We start from the raw sequence: 27,618 nt of genomic DNA on the forward strand, positions 1-27,618 counted from the left end.
TGCTAATGGGCTTGCAATTTCATTTGCCAGTTCCTTTAATATTCTTGGATGAAGATTATCTGGGTCCTCCAATTTTGTCCCATTAAGCTGTTCGAGTTTGGTTTGTCTGTGTACAACTGATTGTTCCTTCCTAAGTGGAGTACTTTGCATTTGTCCTTATTTAATTTCATCCTTTTTACTTCAGACCATTTCTTTGAGTGCTTCTTGCCCCTATCCCTGCCTTCATGATGAAATTAGGATTCAGTATTTGCCAAATTCCAAAGGTAAAATATTTGGTACTCAAATTTTGAAAAAGTGAATATGGTATGTACTGTCTCTATTCAGGAAAAACAGTGGGCAATGTTGTTGAACAGAAGTTGTCAAACAGTAAAGGAAAGGAATGCCGTAGAATTTCTCAAAGTACAAAAATGTCCTGCTTGTGATCTGTTCAATAGGGAGATCTTATAATGTCAGAATGAGAAACATTCCAACTTGTGGTGTCTCTTTTTTGTGTATCCACAGGGGCCTGCAAGTACTGCTCACGCCTGTTCTTGCAAACATTCTTGAAGCAGATCAGGAAAAATGCTGGGGATTTGACCAGTTTTTTGCAGAGACCAGTGACATACTCCACCGAAGAATAATTCATGTCTTTTCGCTACAGCAAATGACCTCACACAAAGTTTATATTCACAACTATAATACGTAAGCATTCTTTCCATATTTTCACTACTTCTGTCTTATCCAGGCAAATAAAGGTGTGACCTCAGATCACATCAGTATGACAGATTCAGTAGCCATTCCTTGACAGTTATCTGGTTGGGGGCAAAAGAAATGTATGATGATGATGTGTGCTGCAAGTTTGTAAGGCCCTCCTATGTCAAGCACTGTGTGTATATATGATGTGAATAGATGTACGTTATATTTTTGTTCTGGCCTCTTATTGGTTTGTCCCTTTCTTTTTCTCTGTGATTCACCCTTTGGCAACAGAGGCCAAGTACTATGTTCTCAAAGAAATAGTGACAGGGCAAGGTCCCGCTCCTGTCTTCTGCTGTGTCTACACAGACTGTCTGGAGACTTTCAGTTGTTTTTCAGCACCATGTAGTTTATTTACAATTGCTTTTTCCACCACCTTTAGAGATCTATACACCACATTTACAGCATCATATTACACATACATCAGCCCTCTGCTGAGGAGACAGAAGAGATCTTTCTGCCCTGAGAGCCTTCTTAGTTCTGACTGTTAGCTTGCATCTCCCCACATTGGTTCCTTCCTGTGGTTTCCTCTGCATTCTGTGTTAATGTGCCAATTAGCTCATTAGTCATCTCCCAGCTCATTTTAATCCACTGATTAGGCACAGTCTGGTCCATCCAGGGGGAATTAATTGATATTTAAATGGTGGCTCAGCTGTTTTGTTCCCAGCACTATGTCACAGGAATCTTTTGTAATGCGTCTCCTTGATCAGTCTTATCATTTTTAATTAGATTGCTTTTATGTTTTGTATTTGTGTCTGTCTGAATATACACCTTATTATGTGCCAACAACATATTGGTGCTGTACAAGAGACAAAATGTAAACTCTTCAGGGCAGGGACTTTCTTCAAGCGAAAATATTTTTAAGATGTAAAACTTTTTAAAGGGTCTATTTTATTTCTTCTCGCAGTGTCATTGAGCTCCAGTCTAGCTTTTCGCTTCACAAATTCCGCTTCTACTGTTCCTTAAGAAAAATCTGTCTTTTTATCATACGGATTTTTAAAAGGGCTGGATAACAATATTTGTAATTGGTTCAGACCTGTTTTAGTATGGACGTTCTCATGCATCAGGTTGTAAGATCATCACCTGCAGGAGTCACAAAGATTTTTTCTGTAATGTACAGCACTGGACAATTGACTAGGTCAGCATTGCTCGAACTGGGGTCCATGAGGGTGTCTCCAAGGGGTCCATGGGCCCCACTGATCAACTCCTCCCCCTCCCTCTCAGCACCTCCTGCACTCCAGGGAACAGCTGTTCAGAAGTGGGGATGGAGTGCACTCGGGATAGGAAGCAGAATCATGTTCGGGGCCGCTGGTCCCACTGATCAATTCCTTCCCCCTGCACGTGGTGGAAAAGCTGTTCAGTGGTGTGCAGGATGGGGCGTGCTTGAGGGAGGAGAAAGGGAAGAGGAGGGGCAGGGATGGAGCAGGAGTGGGAATAGGTGGGGCAGGGTAGAGCCTTGGGGGTGGGGGATGGGTCCTGGGCTGAGCGGGGGGCTTGAAGGTCTGCAAAAAATGTAAATAAAAATGGGGCTCCTCGGGTTGTTAAAGTTTGAGAACTGCTGGACTGGGTGATAGATTATGGCTAGTAAGTATTATTGGCCACTGTTGGAGATAGGATGCCAGAATTGAAGAACCAGTAGTCACTAGTACAACTAATGCTTTATTTCCTAGTCACTAATGCTCCATGATCTGCACTGGCTACCTATGGTTTCCAGTGTGCATTTAAGGTGCTGGGTTTGATATATAAAAGCCTAAATGTTCTGTGACTTTGCTTCTTGAGACACTGCCTCTCTCTTTGTGCCATACTGCCACACTTGCCATCAGTAGAACTGACTCCCTGTCAATTTAAGAGAGGGGCTGAGAGTAGAGTGTTCTCTGTGAGAAGCTCCGAGCTCTGGGTTAGCTTCCCTCACTGGGTCCAAAGTCACCCTAATCTATTGCCCTTCAAAACATATCTATTTATGCAGGCTGTTGCGGAGATGGGGCTTTGAGAGAAATCAGATGTGTGAAGAGGAGTTTGGTGTTCTGCAGGCAATTTAATTTTATTTTTGTAATTTATGCAATAGTTCCAAGCGCCTTAGCTAGGCTGCACACTGTTTATTATTTGTGTAAATCTAATAATTTATATAGGAACAAAACCAATACTTAATTCACTAAATATAAAAGGTATATTTAAAAAAAATCTGTGAATTTTTTGCATCCTGTTGCATTTTAGTGAATTTGATCTGGTTGTTTCCTAAGTGTAATATTTTTCTTACAGAGCTGCCATATTTCATGAATTAGTCTACAAACAGACAAAAATAACTTCTCAGAACCAAGAACTGATATATGAAGGCCGTCGTTTAGTATTGGAGCCTGGAAGATTGGCACAACTTTTTCCCAAAACCACTGAAGAAAATCCTATAATTATAGTAAGCAGAGAGGCTGCGAACATCGTAGGATTAATCTATGAAGAAAGTATGTTAAAGTCTTTTCTGCCTGTTCTTAAATAAACAAGATTAGGCTGCTTATAAATGTTCTTTGAAAATAGATTTGATTACTGAATATTTCTGACCTCTGATATATATATTAAAATCTTGGATCAAGAGTTTTTCCATATTTAGGCACCTAAACAGGCCTGATTTTCCTAAGTGCTGAGTATCCGTCACTTCCCATTGACATTAATGGATGCTCCTGGTGCTCAGTACTCGGAAAAATCAGGCCACTTATTTTGATGCTTAAATATGGATTTAAAATCTAATTTTAGACCATTTTTTTAAGAAGTCTTGATCCCTGAGCATTAATATAGGTAGGATTTAGTAATGTGCATGGAATTGTAAAATTATTTTGTGAACCACAATATTTAAATAAGTTGAAAGGAATTTTATAAAATAGCACTCTCAACTAATCTTATTCTAATTTCCAGTAATATCTGGAAATTCAAGTGTTCTTGAGCTCTGATTAGTCTTTCTAGTCTGTTAACAGAAGCAGTACTTATTAAGTTTGATGTTTCACTGAACACACACAAGAAATGGTTCTAAACCAAAACGTATATTGTGTATTCACTAATGTATTACAGACTTATTACATATGAAATATAAAATAAAAGTCCATCTCTTATGTTTCAGTTTCACTTCCTAAAGTACATCAGCGGTATGACTTAGACAGTGATGCCAGTATGGCTAAAGTGAGTATTTATTTAATTAGAACTAGAATTAAATTGCTATCTCAAAAAAACTAAAGCTACCTAATGTTGAATTGAATAATATGAGCCATCTTGTTTGTTTTTTTAATGGGCAATGCTTTTATAAATGTATGTGTGAGGGTATCAAATGGCAAATATATGTAGCTCTTTCTCTCAATTAGTACCTTATATTTGTATTAAACTCTCAGTTTTAAGTGGCTAATGATTGTAAAATGCTTTAAAGGCAAAAAGCATTATAAAAGTGCTGTTCATTATTATTCCTCATCTGCATTTTGCTGGTCTGTGATTTTCCTGAGGGGAAAGTCAGTACTGAAGAAATTAAGGACCAAATCCCAAAATCATTGCTCAAGCAAAACTTGCATTGAAATCAATGTGAGTTTTTCCTGAGAAAGGGCTGAATTAAGATTTATTATACTACAGTAGGTTTCAACCTGTTTTCATTTGTGAACTCCTAAATATTTCAAATGGTGTTGCTGACCCCTTTGAAAATCATAGACAGTCTGCGGACCCCCAAAGGTCTGCAGGCCACAGGTTTATATGTCTAATGGATTTTTACAAGTTGAGTTCATTTACAGTGAAAGAAAATGTTTTCCTACCCTAACCTTATACAAAAAGACTTTTAAAAAAAAACAAAAAAACCCTACATATTAGATAACTTTCAGATAAATAAGTTTTTAATCTATTAAGTTCTGATTTTTATTTAAAGAATAAATATTAAAAACAAAAAATTACTTCATAAATATTTGTGCATGAAATTTCATATTTAGTTATGTGCATAGGAGACCTTCTAAGGTTAGCAGAAGAGAAGCAGATCTGAGACTGTCTTCCCCTGTGATGCTAAACAGGAGAGAAATAAGGAGTTCCTTTCTTGAACTCTGTAGCAGAGAGGAGTCTCAGGAACTCTGCAAAAGAGTGAAATCTCTGATGTTTCTTTCCTACAGGGTTTCTGAAACTCCCCTGCCTGACAGAGCTCCATAGGAGAAAAGTAGAGAGTCCACTTCCAGGACTTATTCTGTAGCTGTAGTGTACAAGTATCTACTGCTGACTTCACTGAGTCACTTATATGGTAGCTGCAAAATTTGTGCCCCGTGAAGAACTCTGTTCATGTGCATCTCCCAAAGTGTGCAAAAGTCATATGTATTTCTCCCTATAGGCCTCCTAAAGTCTTTCAAAGTTCTGATATTTGAAATTGTATTCATCTTAGTCCATGGCATAAGTAGTAAGCTATGAGTAATAATATCAATAACTTTTAATTAAAAAAAAAAGTTAAATTAGCTTCTGCTTGAGATTTTGTTTAGATATACATCTACCTAGAATTCTAAGTGTTAAAAAAAGTTTGTAAGCTGAATTGGGTGGACACCAAAAAAATGGGACCGCAGCCCTACAATTTTAAAAATGTATTATTTAAAAAAAAATTCTTTACATTGCTATACACTACTGAACACATTTACTTGTAACTTTCTAGAAAATTAAATCTGAACTCCAAGAGTATGTGGTATAACTTTGATTATGACACTTACTTTCATGCCTAATGGAGTCAGTGAAATTTCAGTGTAATGGAAAACTCATCTTTGCTTTAACTATGCTGCCATAATAAGTATGTGGATTCCCCCATACACTCGAATTTATGGGCAAAGTTACCCCATTTTGTGTTACCGTCTTCATGTTCTAATTTCTTCTAATATTAACCAATGTTGCTTTCTTGTGATCCATTGACTTGAAACAAACTACAGTGTTGTAAGCACTGAATTAGTACTGACATTGTTTATTTCTCTGTCAGGCAGTAACAGGTGTTGTATGCTATGCCTGTAGAGTTGCCAGTGCTTTGCTGCTTTACCAGGAATTAATGCGAAAAGGAATACGATGGTTAATGTAAGTGATTGATTGATTGAATTTTGCTGGGTATGGTTTCTTTATCAAGACTTGTTCTGGTCGTTCACACTTTGCATAATTTTGTGGGCTTCCAATGACTTCTGAAGCTTTCTTCCTTCCCCTTGACCATGAGTATGAGTAGACTTTCACAGTCTCTCAAATATTTCCTCCTCCCTCATCAGGGGTAACTCTGAAGACCCACTTTCTGAACACTTGATCCTCGGTATCCATGTTATTTAGTTTAATCTGCTCCTACAGAAGTTTGCATAACATTAAGTTAAGTATAGTGTCGGAACATATGACAAATAATTAATGAATTTCAAAATTTTAAATGATGATTTTGGTAGTTCATGTTGTTAATAGGATTGTGAAAGATCTCTCTAGCTACTAAACTATTACTGAAGTAATGTCTGCCAGAACATTGGAATAACATTTTATATGACAGTAATATGTAAAATCTTAGAGATATTACTTTCCATTACCAGATTAGTGTAGGCAAAGATATGTGATAAGAAGGAAGTGAAAACTTATTTTTGATAGACTGGTGCTATTCTTTCCAGTGAAATAATCAAGGAAGACTACAATGAAACGGTTCACAAAAAGACAGAGATTGTCATCAAGTTGGATTTCTGCAACAGGAACATCGAGATAGCTAGAAAAATGTGAGTAGAAACACTGTATTGTTCTTTGGAAGTAAATACATTGCACTGCCAGTGGAAACTGGATGACTTGGTAGTTTTTTCTTCTCAGTGACAGCTATATTTAAAGATAACTTTATTTACCATGTGTCTGCACACAAAAAAGGTTATTACTTTTTAATTACGATTGTTTCACGGATGGCAGTGGTCTAGCACCAAGTGAGATCAGGAGTGGTCTTGGACCTCACTGAATTCTGCTCCTTAAGTTGGTGGAAAGGAGAGTAACTGTTGAGTAGTGTGTATTACTCTTCTCTCCTTTCCCACTCCCTGCCTGAGTTCTCTTGATGGCTTAGGGAGCTACAGTAAAGGGTAGGACAAATAATCTAGTAGTTCAGTCATATGGTAGTGGTTATAGCAGTAAGATTGCCATGCGTATGATTTTAAAGATGAATAAAAGTGTAATGAAAGCAGGCTGTTAAAGACTGGGCTCCCTACTGCAGAGAGTGGATTTTAACATTGTAATACATGATTGCCTTTAATATTTCTGTAAATATGACACAAACAAACTACGGTCTTGGCTACACTGGTGCTTTACAGCGCTGCAACTTTCTCGCTCAGGGGTGTGAAAAAATACACCCCTGAGCGCAGCAAGTTATAGCGCTGCAAAGCACCAGTGTAAACACTGCCCCAGTGCTGGGAGCGTGGCTCCCAGTGCTGTAAGCTAATCCCCACTGGGAGGTGGAGTACCTGCAGCGCTGGGAGAGCTCTCTCTCGGCACTGGCGCTGCGACCACACTTACACTTTAAAACGCTGCTGCGGGAGCGCTCCCTCGGCAGCGCTGTACGGCTGCAAGTGTAGCCATACTTCTACATTTAAAAAAACATGATTAAAGTTGCAAAGTCAAGCATTCACAAGTTAGGAAATGCCAGAGTTAAAATTGCCTGTGCACGCGGACTTGAGGTTGCATTCCTTAATCATGACACCATCTTTCTCTTCCTGCAATCTCCTGTCTCATTCACTACACACCCTTCAAAGTCTGCTACAGAAGACGCTGGGATACTACAGACAAGAGTCTCCTTCACTATACAACCCTGATTCATCCCTAGAGCAGGTTTGTCCTGTATACTGAATGAGGCAGGGGTCCTATGGAAATTTATATTGTGTGTTAATAATTTGTATAGTAAATTGTCTGACCACACTTTTGTTTATTATTTCGTTATGAAATATACAGGGTCGTGAAGACACCTCCTAGGCTTGTACCAGAATAAATATGTTTGTGAGGGTAACTCCCTTACTGTTGCTATGAGGAAACAATTATATGATACTGACGGTTTTCCTTCCTACTTAAGCCAAAGCTTTCTTCAGCTAATGGAAAGTGTTATGGGATACAAAGTGTGATGGGATAAGTGAAGAGGATTATAACAAATGCACATGCTAATTTGGGCTACATGTCTGCTATATTAATGCTTAATATGTATACTTAATATCACAAATATATGTTTGCTATAAGTCAACCATATGTTATAGTGGAATTAGAAACTGTATCATGATATACAGTAACTCCTTACTTAACATTGTAGTTATGTTCCTAAAATATGCAACTTTATGTGAAACAATGTTAAGTGAATCCAATTTCCCCATGAGAATTAATGTAATTGAGGGGGTTAGATTCCAGGGAAAGTTTTTTTGCCAGGCAAAATATATTATATACATATACATAAGTTTTAAACAATTTTAAACAAATAGTTTAATATTGTACACAGCAATGAATGATTATGAAGCTTGATTGAGGTGGTGGAGTTAGAGGGTGGGATATTTCCCAGGAAATGCCTTGCTGCTAAACGATGAACTAGCACTCAGCTGAGCCCTCAAGGGTTAATACGCTGTTGTTAATGTAGCCTCACACTCTACAAGGCAGCGTGGACTGAGGCAGGAGGGAGGAAACAGAATAGATGCAGGGCAGTAGCTGCAAACACTTCCTGCAAAAACTGAACATGATGATGAGCCAATGCTATCCAGCTGGACCGCACCACTCCCTCCTCCTGGCAGCACATGCATAGCTGCACAGGTGCTGATTTTCCAAAGTCCTGGGGAGTGTGTGCATGAGTGAGAGAGAGAGACATGCATTTCCCCTTTAAGTACGCTGACACCACTTCAAGTACATTGCCCTTTTAAGCAGATCAGACAGGAAGTAACTGCTTCCAGCAAGGTCCTTCCATTCAGTCCCTGAGCCCTATCCCCCTCCTCCGCTTTGTGGAGAGGGGGTACAGAGCAGGGGGGCAGGAGCAAGGGGACATCCTGATATCAGCACTCCTCTCCACCACCACCCCAACCCCTCCCAGCAAGGAGGAAGCTCCCGGGAGCAGCTCCAAGGCAGAGGGCAGGACAGGAGCAGCACGGCAGTGGGGGGAGGGCCACCTAAACTGCTGCTGGACAGCTGCCGAGCCACATACTTTACAGGGAATTTAGGGGAGCTAATGGGGGAGGGGCTGCTGGCCCCTCTGGTTCTAATCCCCACAAGGAGGGGCTGCTCTTCCAGAGAATCGTGCAAGCAGTGGACAAAGCGGGAAGCTGCCAAATGACATTATAAGGGAGCATTGCACAACTTTAAATGAGCATGTTCTCTAATTGATCAGCAACATTACAATGAAATGTTAACTGGACAACTTTAAATGAGGAGTTACTGAATGCACACACAGGGTCAAATTAAGGTTGCACATGCAGCCTTAATTCTGGCATTGCCTAATTTTTGAGTGCTTGTCTTTGCAATCTTAAAAATATTATTTTAATATACTGATTTTTGCATGATTTCCTTAATTTTAAAAAAATCACACTGAAAAAAACAGAAAATGCATCTTGTAGCATCACATTGACACCTTTAGATCCACCACACAGACCTCCGCTGCTTGAGCTAAAGGAGTGAGGGCTGAATGCTCAAAGTTAGATAGATACCTGGAAAAATCACTCTGATTCTCAAAGCCTGGTGCATAAGTTCCTTCACAATGAATGGTAAGAGATAGGTGCCTTAGACTAGAGCCCTGTGCGGGACTAATTTTTTTTTTTAATCCCACTCCTATTCCGGCCTGCAATACCCACTCCCACCCGCTCCTGCATTGTTTCTTGCATTTTTATCCCGCTCCCGCCAGCATGTGCATCTAAACAGAATTCATACACAATTTTTACCACTAAAAGAAAAAACAAATCTTACTTAAACCATATAAAAATACTTTAACTCTTGTGATAATCGACATCAAATCTCTTTCCAGGCCTCACTTAAATTTAATTATTAAAACCTTTATTTTTAAAAAAGAGAGAAACTTGCTTTACATTGCTGAAATTCTATTTATGACAAACTGATGAGAGATTTAGTGTAATCTGTGGGAAAATACTAAATCTCTGATCAGTTTGTCATAAATAGAATGTTCCCTGCCCTCCGCAATCCGATCCTGCCCACAGCAAACTACATTTTACCCTCTCCTGCTACTATGGCAGCAGATCTTGCAGGACTTATGGGATCCCTGACCTGCCACAGGGCTCTACCTTAGACTGCAGTTCGCAAAAGCCACCACACTAGACATGGAGGCACCTAAGCTAGCCAGTGGAAGATGCCAATGAGAGGGGTATATGCTAAACCTTGCTCCTCTCATGGATATAGGTGCCTGTTTGTGATTCTGAAGTTGGGCATCCTCTTTAGGGTTGGATGCCTTGGGGCTGTTTTAGCAAAGAGCTGTTTCCGGTGATGCTAAATTTTAGACCAATAGTTTAGGGCACTCACCTGGAATGTGGGAGACCCAGGTTCAATTGCCCCCTCTCTGCCAGAGGGGGAAGAAGTCTTGATCAGGGATCTCCCACCTCTCAGGTGAGTGCTCTAACCATTGGGTGATGAGATATTCTCATGTGGCATGCCCTCATTCTCTCCCATTGAAGTTGTTGTACTCTGGATAAATAAATTAGTCATTGGAGCAGGGGAATTGGATCCTGGGTCTCCCACACATTGGGTGAGTGTGTTAACCACCACGCTATACAGTCGTTCTGGTACTTGCATTTTCTGTCACTTGCTCTCATTTCATTTGGACCCCGTATGTGATTTATGTGGTTGAACACCTATCTTTTTCCCTTTCTGTCAATCACTGTGTGACTTAGTTAGGAGATAGGTGACAAGACACCTTCAGAGATGCAGCTGTTACTCCTGGGGGAATTCTGCACCAAAAAAATAAAAATTCTGTACACAATATTTTAAAATTCTGCATATTTTGTCAAAATAACACAATATAATCACAGCTGTTTCAGTTATTTTAGTAATTTATTTCAAAATACCTGTCAGCAAGTATGTCTGTAACAATACAGAAGATAAAAAAAGATTCAGGAAATGTTTTTTGACAGATTCCTTACTACCACATTAATACAGAACTCTGAGTAATAATTCATTTAAACTACAGTACAGACCTGTATTTCCTGCACCCCTCAGAAGCAGAGCAAAGACTTGGGGGAGTCAGGGGTAATGGAGGAGCTGAGGAAGAGGGAAGTAATTGATGGGAAGGAGCCTGGGTATGAACTTGAAGGGTTGTTGGGTATGGGTGGGAAAAGTATGGAACAGGTGTTTTGGGGAGTCACGGAGGGATTGTTAGGGAGCGTCCCCATGCCGACCGTGGCTGACCCTTAGCCTCTCCCATTCAGTCAGGCAAATTTGCCCGATCCCCATGTGTCTTTGTGCCCCCACTCAGCCGTCCTCCTGCACCCCCTGTAGCTCTGCACTCCTCCCCCTCTACCCATGTGTCTCTGCACCTTCTCAGCCAACCTCCTCCCCTCATCTCCATGTGTCCCTGCACCCCTGTCCCCATGTGTCTCTGTCCGTGCCACCACTCAGCCACCCCATTCCCTCTGTAGCTCTGCACCTCCTCCCCCTCTGCCCTGTCATCCCCCACTAGCCATTATTAGCTCTGTCTGACCTCCCAGCTGCCCCATGCTGTCTGTCTCCCGACCTGGCCTGACAGGCACTGTGAAGTAGGCAGGCTCTTTCTCTTTGCTGTCATAGCTGGGGCTTGCCAGGAACAGCTACTGTGTTCTAGCGCCACAGCACCCTCTGGTGGGCAAAAGGTGGAACTGCAGAAGTTTCTTTTCTCCCGGGAGCTGCTGCTCTGCCCTAGTGGCCCAGCGCTTTCTGGTGGGCAAAAGGTGGAATGGCAGAAATTTGTCAGCTGAAGTTATTTTCTCCCCCCCCCCATTAAAAATATGCATGGTACATGAAATATGCACAGGTGCAATGATGCAGAATTCCCCCAGGAGTAAGCTGTGTGCATACTCAAAGGCAGAAATGTAGGCACCATGGGAACTTTTAGAGCAAAAACTTACGTGTAGGCACCTGCAGGGTTTGGCAGGGGGTTTTGTGCATTGCACCAAACCTAAGTTTTAGCTGCCAGTAATAGAGGCGTAAGCACCTAACTCCTTTTGAGCATCTGGGCCTACCTAATAGCAGTAGTACATTGTTATCCTCTGTGTGGAACTGCACTAAGGGGGATGAAACGCTTTTCCCATTGGTTTCACAGATATTTGCTGAGAGCAGAGGAATGGTGAGACTTGGGTGTTTGGGGTTCCATTCCAGGCTCTGCAGAGGAATGTGCTCTAGCGGATACAGACTTTTCTGCCCATTCCCCTGGAGCATGACCCCTTTTGCCCCATCCCACCCAGCCTGTCTCTGTCAGAGTCCTGTCTCTTTCTCATCCCAGCCCCATCCTTGCGTAGCGAGTGACCTTCTCTAGTCCTCAGATTTTTCATCCCAGTTCTAGTCTTCCTTTTTCTCTTCCCTTTCCTTGTCTGATCTTTTGCTCCCCCTGCCTCCTCCCCCTAGGCCAAAGCCTCTACATTCCCCAGTCCTGTTCTCTTTCCCCAGCCTTCAATCTCAATGTCCCTACCTACTCCAGCACCTTATCCCAGTCTGTTTGCCCAGTTTTACCCCTACACCTTGGCTTATTATATCTGTCTCTCCTGCCTCCACCTTCTCCTCCGTCCACTTGTCTCTTTGCCCAACCTGTTCCAGTCTCTCCTCCCAATTCCTAGTCCCAGTTTCCCTCCAACATCCGCCTGCCAGGAGCCTACAGTCCCAGTCTGCATTCCAGATTCCTTGTCCCATCTTTACTCCCATTGCTGGGCTGCCTCTTGTACTCTCTGTATTCAAATCAGGCAGCATCCACTACCACACTGACTGGACCCAATAGGGGGTGCATTTTGAGAACGGGAGAGATACTTTCCCTGTTTTTATATCTCGTGTCCCTTCACAGAGCACAGCAATCAGAGCTGTAATTGCAGGAAAAGTACTGTTCAGCCCCGGGCTGGGGCATGCTCCGTGTGGACAGAATGTTTGGAGCTTTTAGCTGTTAAACTCTAAGGGTTTGACTACACTCCAGCTGTGATTTGCAGCTAATGTAGACAGACCCATGCTTGCTGTACTCTCCAGCTCACTAAAAGTAGAAGTGAGGACGCCACAGTATGGCTGCCCAAGCGAGTATGTATCCAGCGGGACTGGGTAGGTTTGTGCAGCCTACACTGAAACCTGCACCATGGCATCCTCAATTCTCTTTTTAGCAAGCTAACTAGAGTACAAGTAGTGTGGGTATGTCTACATGAGCTGTAAATCACAGCTTTACTGAGCATATGAAAACTGCAATTTTTCAAAGGCTTATAACTTGGTCAAATTTGAGCAGATTTTCACAGGCGTAGCAAAAACACATCCTAGATACAAGGGCCACCTCAATGCCGAATTTCAAATCCTTTGCTCCAAAGTATGGTGATGCAAGTGCTTGTCAAAAAATTAATTAATTAATTTAAAAGCCCACCAGAATTTTTTAACATGGGCAAACAATGTGTTTTTCCCTATCCTCATTCTTGGAAACAGCAGAATCATTTTGGCTGAATCGTTCTGAAAAAAATCAATCTGAGGCAGTCACCTGGCATTGAAAACTTCAACCCAAAGGATTAAAGTTTAGCAAAAGTTATGAGCAATTGAAAACGGGGTCTTATAATGGGAAGTGGTTGGGTAACCTTAATAGGCAGTGCTACCAGCCCTTCCTATAATATTTGGTTATAACCCAGGTTTTCCAAGATGTTTCCATAGTCGTTGGAGAACTGGTGCTTGATGTGTTTGACTGTTTTTAAGGGGTACATTTCAGGAACAGATTGAGGTGATTACATCAGACGTTTCAGCTGTCTATAGAATACACGTAATGAATGAAAAGCAGGAATGCTAGGAATGCAAATAGTTTAAAACTTTTTTATGGTTCAGCGAAAATATGGAATGAAGGGGCAAGAGTCTGTTACTGAACTAATATTTTGTTTGTTGTTTAGGGAAGCTTTTAAATTGATTGTTTCTCAAAGTTAAACATAATTTTGGTGGATTTTTTTTAACTTTCTAACTTTTGTTAAGACAGGGTAGACAATTGTATTAACTTCTTGTTTGCAGTTCTAGGAACAAAATGATCCCCAAAACATGTTCTTTGTTTGTTTAATTCAAAAGTATGAACAGCAGTCATGTTTTTAACTGAATTACATTTTTATGGACAGATACGAGAATCTGATGCAGATCCACGTGGAAACAGAAATGGATGAAATTTCAGAGATACATACTAAACTATTGCTTGTAAGTGTCTAATATTGTAATAAGAAGTTCTCCTCAAAATATTGAGTGTACCTGCATAAAAGTCCAAAAGTGCAGTTTTGAAAGATGCTTTCTACAAAGGAAAATCTCTAGATTTTCTTAGTAGCTTCTTCTGAGAGTTCCTTAGCATATGAAAATTCTGATAAGGTTATTTTCTAAAAAAAATACAGCTGTGTTATCCGGCACTTAACCAACTGGAAAGTTCTATAAACCGACATTTCGGGAGGGTGTGCAGGGCATGGGCTCTGGGAGAGAGTTTGTGTGGGAGGGGACTCAGGACACGGGTCTGAGGCATGGAAGAGATTTCAGGGTGCCGGTTCTGGGTGGCATTCACCTCGGGAAACTTCCTGCAAGCGGCAACATGTCTCTGCTGCTTCTGGGTGGACATACGGCCGGGCAGCTCTGCAGTCAATGCTCCTAGGCAGAGGAATAGCCATGGGGCCTCCATCCGCTGCCCCTGCCCCACTCTGAGTGCCTCTGCCTAGGAGCTGCAGGGATATTTTGCTACTTGCAAGTTGCTGCCTGAGGTGAGCTCTACCCTGATCTGGCACCCTGAAACCTCTCCCATGCACATTCTAGTGGAAAGAGCAATGTGTCCACTGAAGGAGTCATCCCAGTTATCAGACACTCAGAAAAATATTCTTAGCACCAAGCTTTAAAAAATCTAAATGTGCTTATTTTGCATTTCAGTTGGAAAGATCCCAAAGTTCTTCACAGATTTTGTAAAATGTGTATGAATCATATCACTATCATGTCCTTTGAAATCTGCAGAGTTTAGATTAAAAAAGGAAATTTTAAAATATTAAATAATGGAGAATTTAATATTTGTCCCAGGATAGTATTATAGTAAAGTTGTTCCTTTACTATAGGCTATGTAAATAGGAGAATGAAAAACTATAGAGTAGTTTTAATTGTCAGATACAAAACAGACAAGGAATATTCTTCTGGGATGTAGAGAAAGTGAAGCTTTGAGCTTCTCACAGAAAGAGCTAGTATGGCATTTAAACCTATCTGGTACCCTACTGGATTTTAGCTGTCCCTGTGCTCACACTAACTCCCCCTTGTGGCTCATCTTGGGGGTGGAGATTACATCTCCGCCATGCCAGGAATTTTATACTCAGGGTGATACACCTCTACCTCATTATAATGCTGTCCTTGAGAGCCAAAAAATCTTACTGCATTATAGGTGAAACCTTGTTATATTGCACTTGCTTTGATCCATCGCAGTGTGCAGCTTTCCCACCACCCCCGGAGCACTGCTTTAGTACGTTATATCCAAATTCATGTTATATCGAGTGGCATTATGTAGAGGTAGCGGTGTATATTGATGGTGTCTCTGATGGGCTCTTTGTTGATTCTCTGTCAATATTGGGCTCCTGAACCCAGTTATCATGAAATAAAAACTGATTTTATTAGCAAATTACAGAAACAGATTAATGTTGAAGTAAAATGGTAGGCACATAATACATTCACTTGGGCAAATATCATGGAAAGGTGGAGTTTTTTTAGGTAGGTCGTATGGTTAGAAAGTTATTTTTATGATATTGTGGAGTTCCATGATTGATGTTTCTCAGTGACTTCAGATCTCCTCTGTTTAAAAGTATGTGTGCGCGCATGCACCTCAACAAAATAAAGATCATGCAATAAGAATTCAGTTAATAATTTTTTGATATGCAAGCCAAAACAAAAGCCAGCTTGCTATCTTCAAGCAGTATTGTTTCTGTAGCGTTAACGGTGTGAATAAACAACACAAAATGCATTGGGAGATCTAGAGGAAGACTATCTTACTGTATTTTTCTTGTCTTTTGTAATGGGTTGGTTGCAGCATTTGTATGGTTGAAGGTTGGGGTTATGAGGCCTCATGGAGAAAGAGTCTGATGCACTGAAACAGGGAGGAAGTTCCAGGATTGGGCAGTATAGGAGAAAAAGCATGAAGATAGGTGAAAGAGAGAGACAAAGAGAAGATACTGTTTACTGAGAAAATAAATGTTAATTAGCAGAAATATTAACTCCATAGAAGATACTTTTCCTAATAATGCCATGTTTTGTATGTTTTTAAAGTGAACATTTGAGCTGCTAAATACTTCATAAATTGTCTAGGCATATTCCTATGGTTGGAGACAATTAGTCAAGTGAGGACTAGGTCGTGGTGGTGGTATTATTTATTATAACTATAATAAAGTGAAAATGCACTAAATCCTATCTCAAGTGCAAGATCACTTGTGATTTTTGGCAATGGTAATGGTGAAACTGTTGTTCTTAAGCAGCTTTCTAGCTCTCGGGGAACAATAGAGCCCAGTCTTCAGGACATAGAAGATAAACTGTCTCCTGGTGGATTGCTGAGTGATACCTGGGCACATCAGGAAGGCACGCATCCCAGAGACAGAAAGTAAGTTACAACTTCACATTCATTGCTTGAACATACTCTGATTTCTGGACTGACCTCCTTCATTATAATTAACCTTTTGTTTCCACCCACCCCCACCCCCTTCTAGTCCAGAAAAGCTACAAGTATTGCTGAGTTCTATCACAGATATTTATTATCAGTTCAAGAAAGACAAAGCAGAACGTAGTAAGTAATTTTATTTTTATTATACATTAAGAATAAGTATAAAGGACAAGTTAGCCTTAAGTCTGTTCAGATATTTTTAGTAGTGATGGGGAGAGATGGCCAAGAACAGTGAATATGTCCTCAGTGCTCTGTAGGACAACAGTTAAGAAAAGAATCTGAGGGAGTCAGTGAACCACAACTTTGGTTTTATAAATTTAAACATCTGCATTGAAAAAACTAAATGTGCATGTTTGCTACCTAACGCTTACCCAGACAGGAGAAAAACAATTCTGTAGGATGATGGCTAAATTAATTAAATTAAATCAGTAATATCTTTGATTTCCTCTGATACTAGGACTTCCTTATAATGAGGAACAAATCCACAAATTTGACAAGTAAGTGTTAAAATTACATTTAAAAAAATATCACTTGTGCTAAGGTCCCTGACAAATCTTTGGCAGTTACCTTTCGTGCTGGTTCCTCTTTGTTTGATATATTATAAACTCTTTTGAACAGCAACTTTCTTTCTTTTAATTTCTGTCAAGCATGATAAGAGATTTTATGCATATTTATTAATCATAATTATCTGCTTCCTAGAGATGGGGTAACTTGATATACCTTGAAATGTGGATGTTAACCACTTGGTCTTTGTCTGAAGGCATATATGTGTTTGAATGCATGTGTATGTAAAATACCTTGTATCCAGTAGACATTTTGTAATTCCTGCCTCCTTTCTAATTTGCTACTGTTAAGGAATGTCTACAGTAGATATCTTTCCCTAGAGTGTTCTGCCTTTCCTACTACCAGTGGCACTCCAGTGTTTTTCCCTTTGGGGTCTCCAAGTGTCACTTGGGATCCTGAGCACATCTCATTTTACTCCATACACTCCCAAAAAGAAATTGCTAGATGATGGCATAAAGTATTACTTTCTGTTTTGCGATTGCAGTGATTTCAGTGCTGGTGACCTGAGAACTCAGCTCCTAGATCTTGGGTCTTTTTGGTGGCAGCAAAATTACTTAGCTGGCCACTCCAGCCTTAATTGTAGCACTTTATCACTGGGTAGGCAAGTGAGCAGTGTTCATTTCAGCTGCTTCCTGGGCGGATGACGGTTGTGTGAGATTAATGAGAAACCAGGTACTTTGTCCATATGTAAACTATACAGGTAAGATTACCAACTAGCCAATATTCAAGACTTTATTCTGTAAAAGCCTAAAAGCTGACATGTAGTTGCAGTCTTTCAGAATTCCACATCCCATGATTCGACTTCCTCCTTCACACATACAAGCATGGTTAGTGCTGAGACCACTGCCTATCAAACTGACCAATACTGTCTGACTGTGTCCTCCTTGGCCCATCTGTATCCACCTCTTGTCTTATGCTTAGACTCTAAGCTTAATGGGGTATGGGTCTGTCTTTTTGTTCTCTTAGTACAGTGCCTAGCACAGTGGAGTCATGAGCCATGACTGATGCTGCTAGGCACTATGGTAATACAAATAATGAATTATAATAATTTCCTCTGTCCTTTCTATCCATCATTTCCTTTCCTTAAATACAATCAAGGTTTCAAATTTCAAACGGAAAGAGTAACATGAGTGCATAGTTTGTAAATAATAGTTAAAACTAGCCAAATTTTTGCCTCAAATGTGACATTTGAAATTGGAACATCTTGGAAATTAATTTTGAAATATAACCTGGCAGTTTATCCAGTATAAACACATTATAGTAGTGAATTATAGTAGCACACAAAATAAGTTGGATAAAGGTTTTTTTAGACATTTTAAATCTTCATATATATCTCGTATGCCTGAAAGCTTTAAAAAAATCATTTGGGGAATGAAGTCCTGCAAGTGATATAACAATAATCTGTTCATTATTTCTGTATTGCAGGCAGAAGCTGAATTTACATGCCACAAAAGCCATCTCTCTGTTCAAAGATGAATGTGTCAGCAAGTATGAGGCATTTTTGGACAAGGCAGAGGACTGGATGAGGCAAGAGACTGATTCATTAGAATTCAGCATTGTGACAGCACCATGATTTTGCTGATTGCCTTTTTAAAATAGTTTTTTTTTTTTGCTTCCAGAAAGATCATTCATTTGAGGAAGCAGTTACTGACAATCACCAGACAGTGTTTTGATATTGAAGAAGAGGTATCCAAATACCAGGACTATATAAATGAGGTATACTGGTCCTAAATTATGTCCAGTTTTAGACTGAGTGAGCAAAGGTGTGAGATTCTATTCCATTTCCCTTCTCCTCCTCCTCCTCCTCATCATCAACAGGATAGTTTACCAAGTTCCAGTTGCACCTGTGCAAACCTATTGACAGTAATAGGGCTGCACAGATGTAATAGTTTGGCCTGTAGAAGCTGTATTGCTGGTGATGTGTGAGCTGGATAGAACTCTGCCTGATTCAGAGTCCAGACTGAGTTTACAGGATCAGTACTTAAAAAAAACCAACTGAACAACTTTACATGTTTTTCAGTGATTCCATATCAATCTTTTCTATGTGGCTCCCATCACCATAATATCTGAGCATCCTAAACATTAATGACTTTATCTTCATAACACTCTTCTGAGTTTGAGAAGTATTATCCTCATTTTATAGATAGGGAATAGAGGCCACGTCTAGACTATGCGCCATATCGGCGCGTTAAAATCGATTGCTTTGGGATCGATATATCGTGTCTAATCTAGACGGGATATATCGATCCCTGAGCGCGCTTATATCGATTCCGGAACTCCACCAACCCCAACGGAGTTCCGGAATCGACATGGCGAGCCGCGGACATCGATCCCGCGCGGTGAAGACGGGTGAGTAAATCGATTTTAGATATTCGACTTCAGCTACGTTATTCATGTAGCTGAAATTGCGTATCTAAAATCGATTTTATCCCGTAGTGTAGACCAGCCCTGAGGCACAGAGACTTGCTTAAGGTCTCTCTCACTCTGTGGCAGAGTTAAACCAGGATTCTTGTGTTCCAGTCTTGTGCCTGAACAACAAGACAATGAAACCCTGCAATGCCATTTTTACAGTCATTCTTCAGAGTAAAACCACATTTTAGGAACAATATAAAATTGGAAGAAACTGTTAAAATCTCTGCCATGAGGCAGGAATTATTGAATTTTTTAGCACTTCGACAGTTACCATTTAGAGTGCAACTCTATTCAGAGCCACCAGATTCAGTTCAAAACCAGGTTCCCGGGGAAAAATCAGAGGCATGCAAGTATATATCTTGCTTTCTTCTGCAAAATATAAACATTCATTAAAGATGTGTCAAACGTTTAAGACATTCAGACATTATATGTATGTCTTCGTTACACAGTGTCCCCAAATACAGGAAGAAGTCTGGTGGCAAATAAACATATTTTAGTACAACAAAATTACTTTAAAAAAATACAAGTGTAGAAATGGAGGGAAATCCAGCTGATCTCCCTGAGCAAAAGTCTGAGAGGAACAGGGTCATTACAATATTTATTAATAATGTTACTTGTGCCTAGGGGCCCCAGTCATGGATCAGATCCCTTTTATGCTAGGCACTGAACAAACATACAAAGGGATTGTGTCTGTTCCAGAGAGCTTACAAAGTGTAAGATGAGAGAATGCAACAGACAGACAGGGGAGAGCACAATGAGTCAATACTACTCAGCATGGTAGGCCACACACAGCTGCCTAACCATTTTCATGGCTTTTGTAGGGGAATATTTCAAGGAGGGATTTGAAGGTGGACATTGAAATGCACATGGCAGTTTGTTGGCCGGTGATCATGTTACTTACTTACCTTATTTATTTAATGCAGTTACAAGAAACTTTGCGACAGAAAACGTTTGCAGCTTCTACTGGGATCAAACATACAATGAATCCAATCTATCCAAGTTCAAACACTTTAGTGGAAATGACTCTTGGGTAAGAATTAGGTGGATAATTGTAATACATTCACATGCTTTCTATAGAGGAATTAGAGAAAATTTGGGTTTTATGACCTAACTTAACTGCTTTAAAAATGGAAAGGGAAGTGACTACTGCATAAAGGTGGGCATTTTCTGTCTGTTACAAAAACAAACTGGTATTTCTGAATGCTAATGTACTTATGGGCATGAGGGAAAAATCATACCGTTCACTGTATCACTTTTGTCAGATTTTGTTCTCAAGCCAACCTAATATGCTTCTCCTTTACTTTGTACACGATTGCAAGTTACTGGAAACTTCATTGTCACGAGTCACTCTAATGTTTGGGCATCTTCAGAATATTTTTTCTTCCAATTTTATTATTAGAGAAACTGTTTATATTGTACCATTTTGACACATTCATTTAATAATGAATGTAACATTAAAACTGGCATTCAATGGATAAAACTGTTTATAATCACTGAAGACCTTTCTTTTGCTTTTTATCATACAGTATGAAGAAACTGAAGGAGGAAATGGAAGGTGTTGTTAAAGAACTAGCTGAGAATAACCACATTTTAGAAAGGCAAATAGTAATTTTTACTTTTTGGTGGGGGGTGTTATAAGTTGGTATGGAAGTTAATGGATCCAGTGAGCAAGAAAATGGAAACATTTCTCTCTTGGACAACTGCAGTATATGTACCTGTTTCCAAATTGTTGCTCTGAGACATGTTTCAAGCTGATTTGGCCACAGCTGTTAGCACTGTTTTCAAATAAAGACATTTGTTCCATTACTGTGGAAGTCAATTTGTGATGAAGGTAAAAGCACCAAGACAGCTGAAATTACCTACAGCCACTTAACAGAAATAACTGTTGCTCAGAGTGGTGAATGCTGGATTTTACACAGTATTTCTTGAAGCGATTCTCAGGCTCTTATCTAAACTTTTTTTAATTTTCAGATATCACTTCAAGTTTAATAACTATGGAATGATACCAATCTGTGTTAGTCATTCAGCAGTTTGAGCATTAGCTGTAATGAAATAGGACTGAGAAAACAAGTCACTCATACTTTCTGTAACCATGCTGAAACAATGCTTTCTTTAATAGCACTGAAAATGATTTTTTTCTGTCTATGCTAGCAGTCAAATCATTTTCATTCACTGGTTCAGGGGTATCCATTGCAGATAGCAGCTGTTAGTAATGGGGTCCGTTTCCTAGTGTAGATAGTGCTACACAGGTGTTATGATCTGCCTAAGGCCTCCTAGTGAATTACGGAGTCAGTGGTAGTGCTGGGCTAAGAACTCACTTGTTCCTGGTTCTCAGTCCTATGCTTATATCATGCAGTGTCCTGTTGTGTGCACACTCTTCATGTGTCTTCTAGAATACTGTATTAAGAAATAAATGTGTTGGGGTGTGGCAAGAGGGGGGGAAGAATATAATTAAGTTATAGTTAAATGAACTCAAAAAAGAAACACATTTTAATTTTATTGTGTATTAAATCAATTTTAATCAGCTAAGAATAAAATGTTTCTTTCACTTTAGATTTGGTGCTTTGACTGTGGATGGTGGCCTACGGAATGTAGACTGTATCTAGTCAACAAAGGAGCATGAAAGGACTGTTCATTTTTCACAAAAAAAAAAAAAATGCTATAAGGGGCATCTAAATGCAGAAAAACCATTCTGTACAGCAATTTTTTCTGCAACTCTAGTATAACAAAAGTATGTAAATATGTATATACTGTAAATATAACAATTATATCAGTTTTTTTTGTTAATGTTAAAATAGAATTACTGTTAAGTTTTCTGAGATGGTTATACATTTTATCCATTTAAGGAACCTGGTAAAGGATTACAGCATGCATAATGCTTAAATAGACATTCATTGAATGTTGATTTTTAGGTCATGATTTACTTTTGTTTCTTGAAAGAGAACTTGTGGCTTGAACTAGCCTGCATTTAGAGAAGTTATTAATAGTTTTTAAAGCCGTGGTTCCCAAACTTGGGGGGGGGGTGGAATAATGTTTGGGGGGCACCACTACTTTAAAGGGCACCTGGGCTCCCCTTAATACCAGTATGTTATTTCAGAACCTAGTCAATGACTCATCATCAGCTACAGTACTTGAATGAAGACCATTTGATCTTGTCTTTGCTTCTGTAATTCAATGTGAACAACATGCACTTAGGACAAAGAGAGGAGATACGTTTCTTCCCCCTTGTCTACCAAGTTAATAGTCCACTTGTGTGTCAGAAAATAAATTCACAAGGTTTTTAGTCTTGTCCATGTTGGATGCCATGTTCTCCATGATAATCATTTGGCTAAGTATTATGGGAGTTTAGTGTTGGAGTCCATAAACCGTTTCCCATCTTGCTTCAGTGCTTTTAACATCAGCAAAACAACTATTTTTTAAAAATGTAATTCTCAGAAAGAGACCAAAACCAACAAAGTACAATGTCACAGCTTATGACTAATAAGACTTACGACTAATGTTAAACTTGTGAGAGAAAATATAGTAATACTTTTTTACATCTGTGGTACCCCATACTGCAGGCTGCTGCCATCTAACAAAAATCATTTGAAACCAAAAGCAGCTACTAAATAGAAAAGTTAGCACATTCAAAACCAGTAACTGCATCCAGCCCAACCTCAAATACAAAATTAATACTACACCCTGCTCCTCCAACACTGCACAACTCAACCCAAAACATGGAGAAGAAAACTGTCTGCTCCAAAACCTATGAAATTAAAAAGGAAGCAGACATCCCGAGTCTTGCCACCTCCTGTAGTCTGCTGCATATTGTTGAGGAAGAGCATTCAAGGATCATGGGCCTTCTGAAGCAAAGGCCTCATCCTTTCTCTTTTGAGACAATGCCAGGGATGTCCAACAGTTCCATCTCTGCCATTCCTATTCTCAATAGAGCATGTAGGGTAACATGTAGTCCCTCAAATAGATTAGTCCTAGATTATTTCATGCTTTATGAACAACAGTAAAATCTTGAAGCATGCAACCAAATGAAAAGCAGCCAGTAACAGGTATACGTTTGTAAGACTCAGTTTTGTGATGTTTATTCCTTTATCTTTCTGCCCCCATCACAGTATAGGAATAAAAACATTTAAAATGTATTTTATACTTAAAATAGAAGTTATGAAGTTGGTTTTTCTGGTTGGTTGCTCCAGTATTAAAGCAGGATATATACTTTTTATAGTCTCTGATACTGGGTTCTTATCCTTACCTGTTCAAATATAATTTACCCCTACATATAGTAAAAGATGTTCCTCAGCTTGCAAACTTTTTTTAAAAAATTGCTCTCCAAAATCGGTGCAGCAATTTTGTTGACCCAAACAAGAAGAAAAAAATCCATTTTTTCTGGTTTAGCCATGTCATTTAAAAGTGTTTACTGCGAAGTATTTAAATTATGGGAATATTTTAGGGCCAGATTGAGCTAGCATTCACATTAATGTCATTAAATTTTATGTGCATAGATGTTTGAAGGATCAGGTCCTTAAACTGTACATAAATGTATATTAGAATCACTGAGATCATTTCTATGCCTATGTTGTTTTTGTTCATTATTTTAAGGTATTTTAACTTTGGAAAACAAATTATATTGGTTGAAAGATCAAATTTTCAGAGAAAAGAGAAATGTAAGAGGAATAGAGGAGTCTTATTTCTCTTACATTGAAGCCATCTGAATGGGGAGGGTTAATTGTTGTAAACACAGAGTTTGTATGTCACAGTGTCCAGTCGCTTACTATTTTCACAAGGATGAAAATGTTCAATTTTTTTTCTATCATGTTGCTTCATAACATGTCAGTTTTAAAACACTGCTGGTTTTAGTCTTGTAAACCCATTACTAATATATGTAGGCTTGTTAAAATTGTTCTGAAAAATAATTTGTTACATCTGGCTAATGGACTTGAAGTAATCAGTTAAGCATATTACTGATTACTTTCTTATTAAACTTCCCTTATTGGCTTTAGTCCTTGATGCCTGGTGTGTCATGAGATTGGCTATGTTCATACCAACTGTCATAATATTGTGAGTCCTTAATATGGAAAGTAATAGGTTTGCCAAGACAGACAATTGATAGTATTATGGTTTTTTTTCCCCTCTCTGAAACAGCATTACTACTTTAGAGTTATAGTGTTAAGTAACTGATTAAACTAATACATTAGCAAGCCTGTCTACGTATTAATTGTAAAATTGCATGAGTGAATGACTTGTATACATAAATATAATACCAACAACTTATTCTAAGATGTCTTTAATTTCCAGGCTTCTTTTCATAATTTATTTTCATTTTGCTTTGTAAAAATTAGCTTTTAATGTTCATGATATACCATTATTTCCCCCTTAAACCCAAATGAAATATAAGGAATAAAATTACAAGTGTCAAATCATTATTTAGATTGCAGTAGCAGCAAAAGTGTGCTCAGTACTGTCCTAATACAGAAAAGAGAGTTTCTGTCCTGCACAATAATGGAAGCACTAGCACAGACTAGGTGCCAGCAGCAACTAACTTTTTTACCACTATATTGTTTAAGCTTGTTCTGAGCAGTGTGGGTGTGCACATGTTATGTCCCATCAGTGCCCATTCTATCTGATATCTTTTCTGCACAGGAGCTCCCACTGGTGGAGCTGAACCATTGCTAATACAATAGCAGAAGCTTTAAGAAAAGCATCACTATAGTCACAGTATGTGGGACTTCGTAAAATACCTAAAAGATATAATGCTATGGCACAAATTACAAAAGGCAGCAGGAGACACTTCAGTCATAAACATTTTAAAAAGTTGAACAAGCCTTGAAAGGGAGAAAGGGTGAAACAAGGAACAAATGAGCTAGAGAAACCTGTTTGGGTAAAATTAGAACCAGTCTCTAGCCAATTCTGAAACAGCTCGCTCTTTCATTTAAGTTTGACTGTTCAGTATTCCAATATGTAACTTTCATGCATGTTTCCTACCTGTCACTTTCTGATTTTGATTTTGATTTTTTTTGATGGATGTATTAACTGTAATAGTTCCAAAATGACGAGTCTCCAACCAACCTGAGACTAATAGTTTCACTGAAGTAGAGAGGAAAGATATCAACTTTTACAATAATGCTTGTTGGAAAACACTAGGGCTATCTCTGGTAACCAGAGGAAACTAGGGTCTGGTCTATGCATAAAAGGTTTGCCACCACAGCTGTGTCGGTTAGGAGTGTGGAAAAAAATCACAACCTAACCAACATTGCTATGCAGGCAAAAGCCCTAGTGTAGATGCAGTTATACCAGCAAAAAAATCCTTTTGCCTATATAGCTTATTTCATGCAGGGAACTCTTGCCAGTATAAGCTATGCTTTCACTATGAGGATTTGCCAGAGTAGTTATTCTGGCAAAAAGTCTAGTGTCGACAAGATCTAGCCATGCATGGAAGAACCTCTGCAATACTGTAGCAAGGTCATGTAGCAACTGCTTTAGTTAAGGTTATAAAAGTTACTGTAAAGCTCCTTTTTCAGTTATTCAAACTTTCTGAAAGCTCTGCCTCTTGAGCTGAAGTTTCTCAAGTTTTAGTGCCAACACAAAGTTTCTTTTGATTAATTGGAGCATACTTCAATCAAATCTGAGTTCTGTATAGCTTAAAACGCAAGTTTTCCTATTTAATAATAGTGCAACTTATTTGTATCACAAAAACAGATGAACTGTTATATGTGAAACTTTGTATGGATATAGACCTTGCTTTGTGATGTACATGATTTACTACAGTTTAGAAATATGGAATGAAGAAATTAGAGTTGCTGTTTAAAATTTGCCCAGCTACTCATAGAAAGCACACCTAAGTTCTGAGTTATGATATGAATCCTGAATGTGCTACACATGTGCACAAAGCTAACTTAGCTTTCCAGTAAAATCCCTAGTCCCTTACTTGCTAAAAACCAGTATGGACATTTGTTCAAAAGGTTAAAGGAATCCCAGAACTTGGAAAAGGGATCTCCCTTCTGCACTCCTCCAGTATTCTCCACCAAACTACTTTGCCCATGGCTTGGGGCACATTGGCACATTTTGCTATAAGGTAAAGCTTGTCTGTGCAGGAGACAGCTTTCTGAGTAACGAGTCCAAGACCGTGGCACAAACTCTCAAAAAAACTGATCAGCAGAAACCTTAGCACCTTCCCCTCTAAGTGCCACTTCTTCCACCTTGTCTTCTCTAATAAATATATATATTAAACAAACAAAAAATTCTACCAAAATGAAATACTGTATTGCACCCAATTCTCTGGGGGAAGATGTTGAGAGCGAGAGAACAAACTACATATGACACATTTCAGAGTAGCAGCTGTGTTAGTCTGTATCTGCAAAAAGAACAGGAGTACTTGTGGCACCTTAGAGACTAACAAATTTATTTCAGCATAAGCTTTTGTGGGCTACAGCTCACTTCTTCAGATGCATAGTGTGTTCCATTCTATGCATCCGAAGAAGTGAGCTGTAGCCAGCGAAAGCTCATGCTGAAATAAATTTGTTAGTCTCTAAGGTGCCACAAGTACTCCTGTTCTTCATATGACAGATGTTAGTCATGTTCAATGTAGTACTGGAAGGTGCTCACATACTGTGGGGATGAGAGCGGGTGGTATAAGACTCTATTATGGTATATTGATAGCTGTGCTATAGTTAAGATTGCATTACAGTTTTAAGAGGAATTTTATACTTGTATGTGTAAAAATCTCAAAAATGGCAAAAATATAAACTTTGAGCATTTTGAAATTTTCATGGTGGTTTGATTAAAAAAAATTAATTGATACAGAAAGAATTAAAAAATCATCCTTTCTGGTGATTTTTTTTTCCACAAGATTGTCCTGGTTTTCTTTGTACCTCTTTTGCAAGAAATCTAAAATACTGCGCAATTTGTCTTTTGGGTACATTTTTGCTTCTTGTGTATTGATTCTTAGAATATCAGTTACACAGTAGCATGTGTCTATAGAATATTTTATTACTTTTTATTCATAACAAAAGGTATGTCAAATTTTAATTTGGTGACATATTGGCTCTGGGAAGGAGAAAGTTCCTGAGCTGGGAAAGAGGAGAGCAGGGAGTTTGTATTGTCAATTTTAAATGCTCTTGCAATTCACT

At 39.1% G+C, this 27,618-nt stretch overlaps 1 protein-coding gene across 3 annotated transcripts in view; it reads left to right on the plus strand.

The window, feature by feature from the left end:
• Positions 1 to 22,193, plus strand: part of TBK1 (TANK binding kinase 1) — a 56,846-nt gene extending 34,653 nt beyond the window's left edge. For 2 of the 3 annotated variants that reach the window (XM_032775231.2, XM_032775233.2), the window contains exons 8-21: positions 502 to 681; positions 2,992 to 3,188; positions 3,839 to 3,897; positions 5,696 to 5,787; positions 6,348 to 6,449; positions 13,983 to 14,058; positions 16,341 to 16,465; positions 16,572 to 16,648; positions 16,983 to 17,022; positions 18,515 to 18,616; positions 18,709 to 18,805; positions 20,425 to 20,531; positions 21,028 to 21,099; positions 22,056 to 22,193. In XM_032775231.2, coding sequence (XP_032631122.1) covers positions 502 to 681; positions 2,992 to 3,188; positions 3,839 to 3,897; positions 5,696 to 5,787; positions 6,348 to 6,449; positions 13,983 to 14,058; positions 16,341 to 16,465; positions 16,572 to 16,648; positions 16,983 to 17,022; positions 18,515 to 18,616; positions 18,709 to 18,805; positions 20,425 to 20,531; positions 21,028 to 21,099; positions 22,056 to 22,107 — 1,378 coding nt within the window. In that variant the 3' untranslated portion in view covers positions 22,108 to 22,193. The remainder of the gene's footprint in view (positions 1 to 501; positions 682 to 2,991; positions 3,189 to 3,838; positions 3,898 to 5,695; positions 5,788 to 6,347; positions 6,450 to 13,982; positions 14,059 to 16,340; positions 16,466 to 16,571; positions 16,649 to 16,982; positions 17,023 to 18,514; positions 18,617 to 18,708; positions 18,806 to 20,424; positions 20,532 to 21,027; positions 21,100 to 22,055) is intronic. The other variant, XM_032775234.2, reaches the window with a different exon arrangement.
• Positions 22,194 to 27,618: the final 5,425 nt, after the last annotated feature.

The sequence above is a fragment of the Chelonoidis abingdonii genome, chromosome 1 (genome assembly GCF_003597395.2).
Source record: "Chelonoidis abingdonii isolate Lonesome George chromosome 1, CheloAbing_2.0, whole genome shotgun sequence".
Taxonomy (NCBI): Eukaryota; Metazoa; Chordata; order Testudines; family Testudinidae; genus Chelonoidis; species Chelonoidis abingdonii.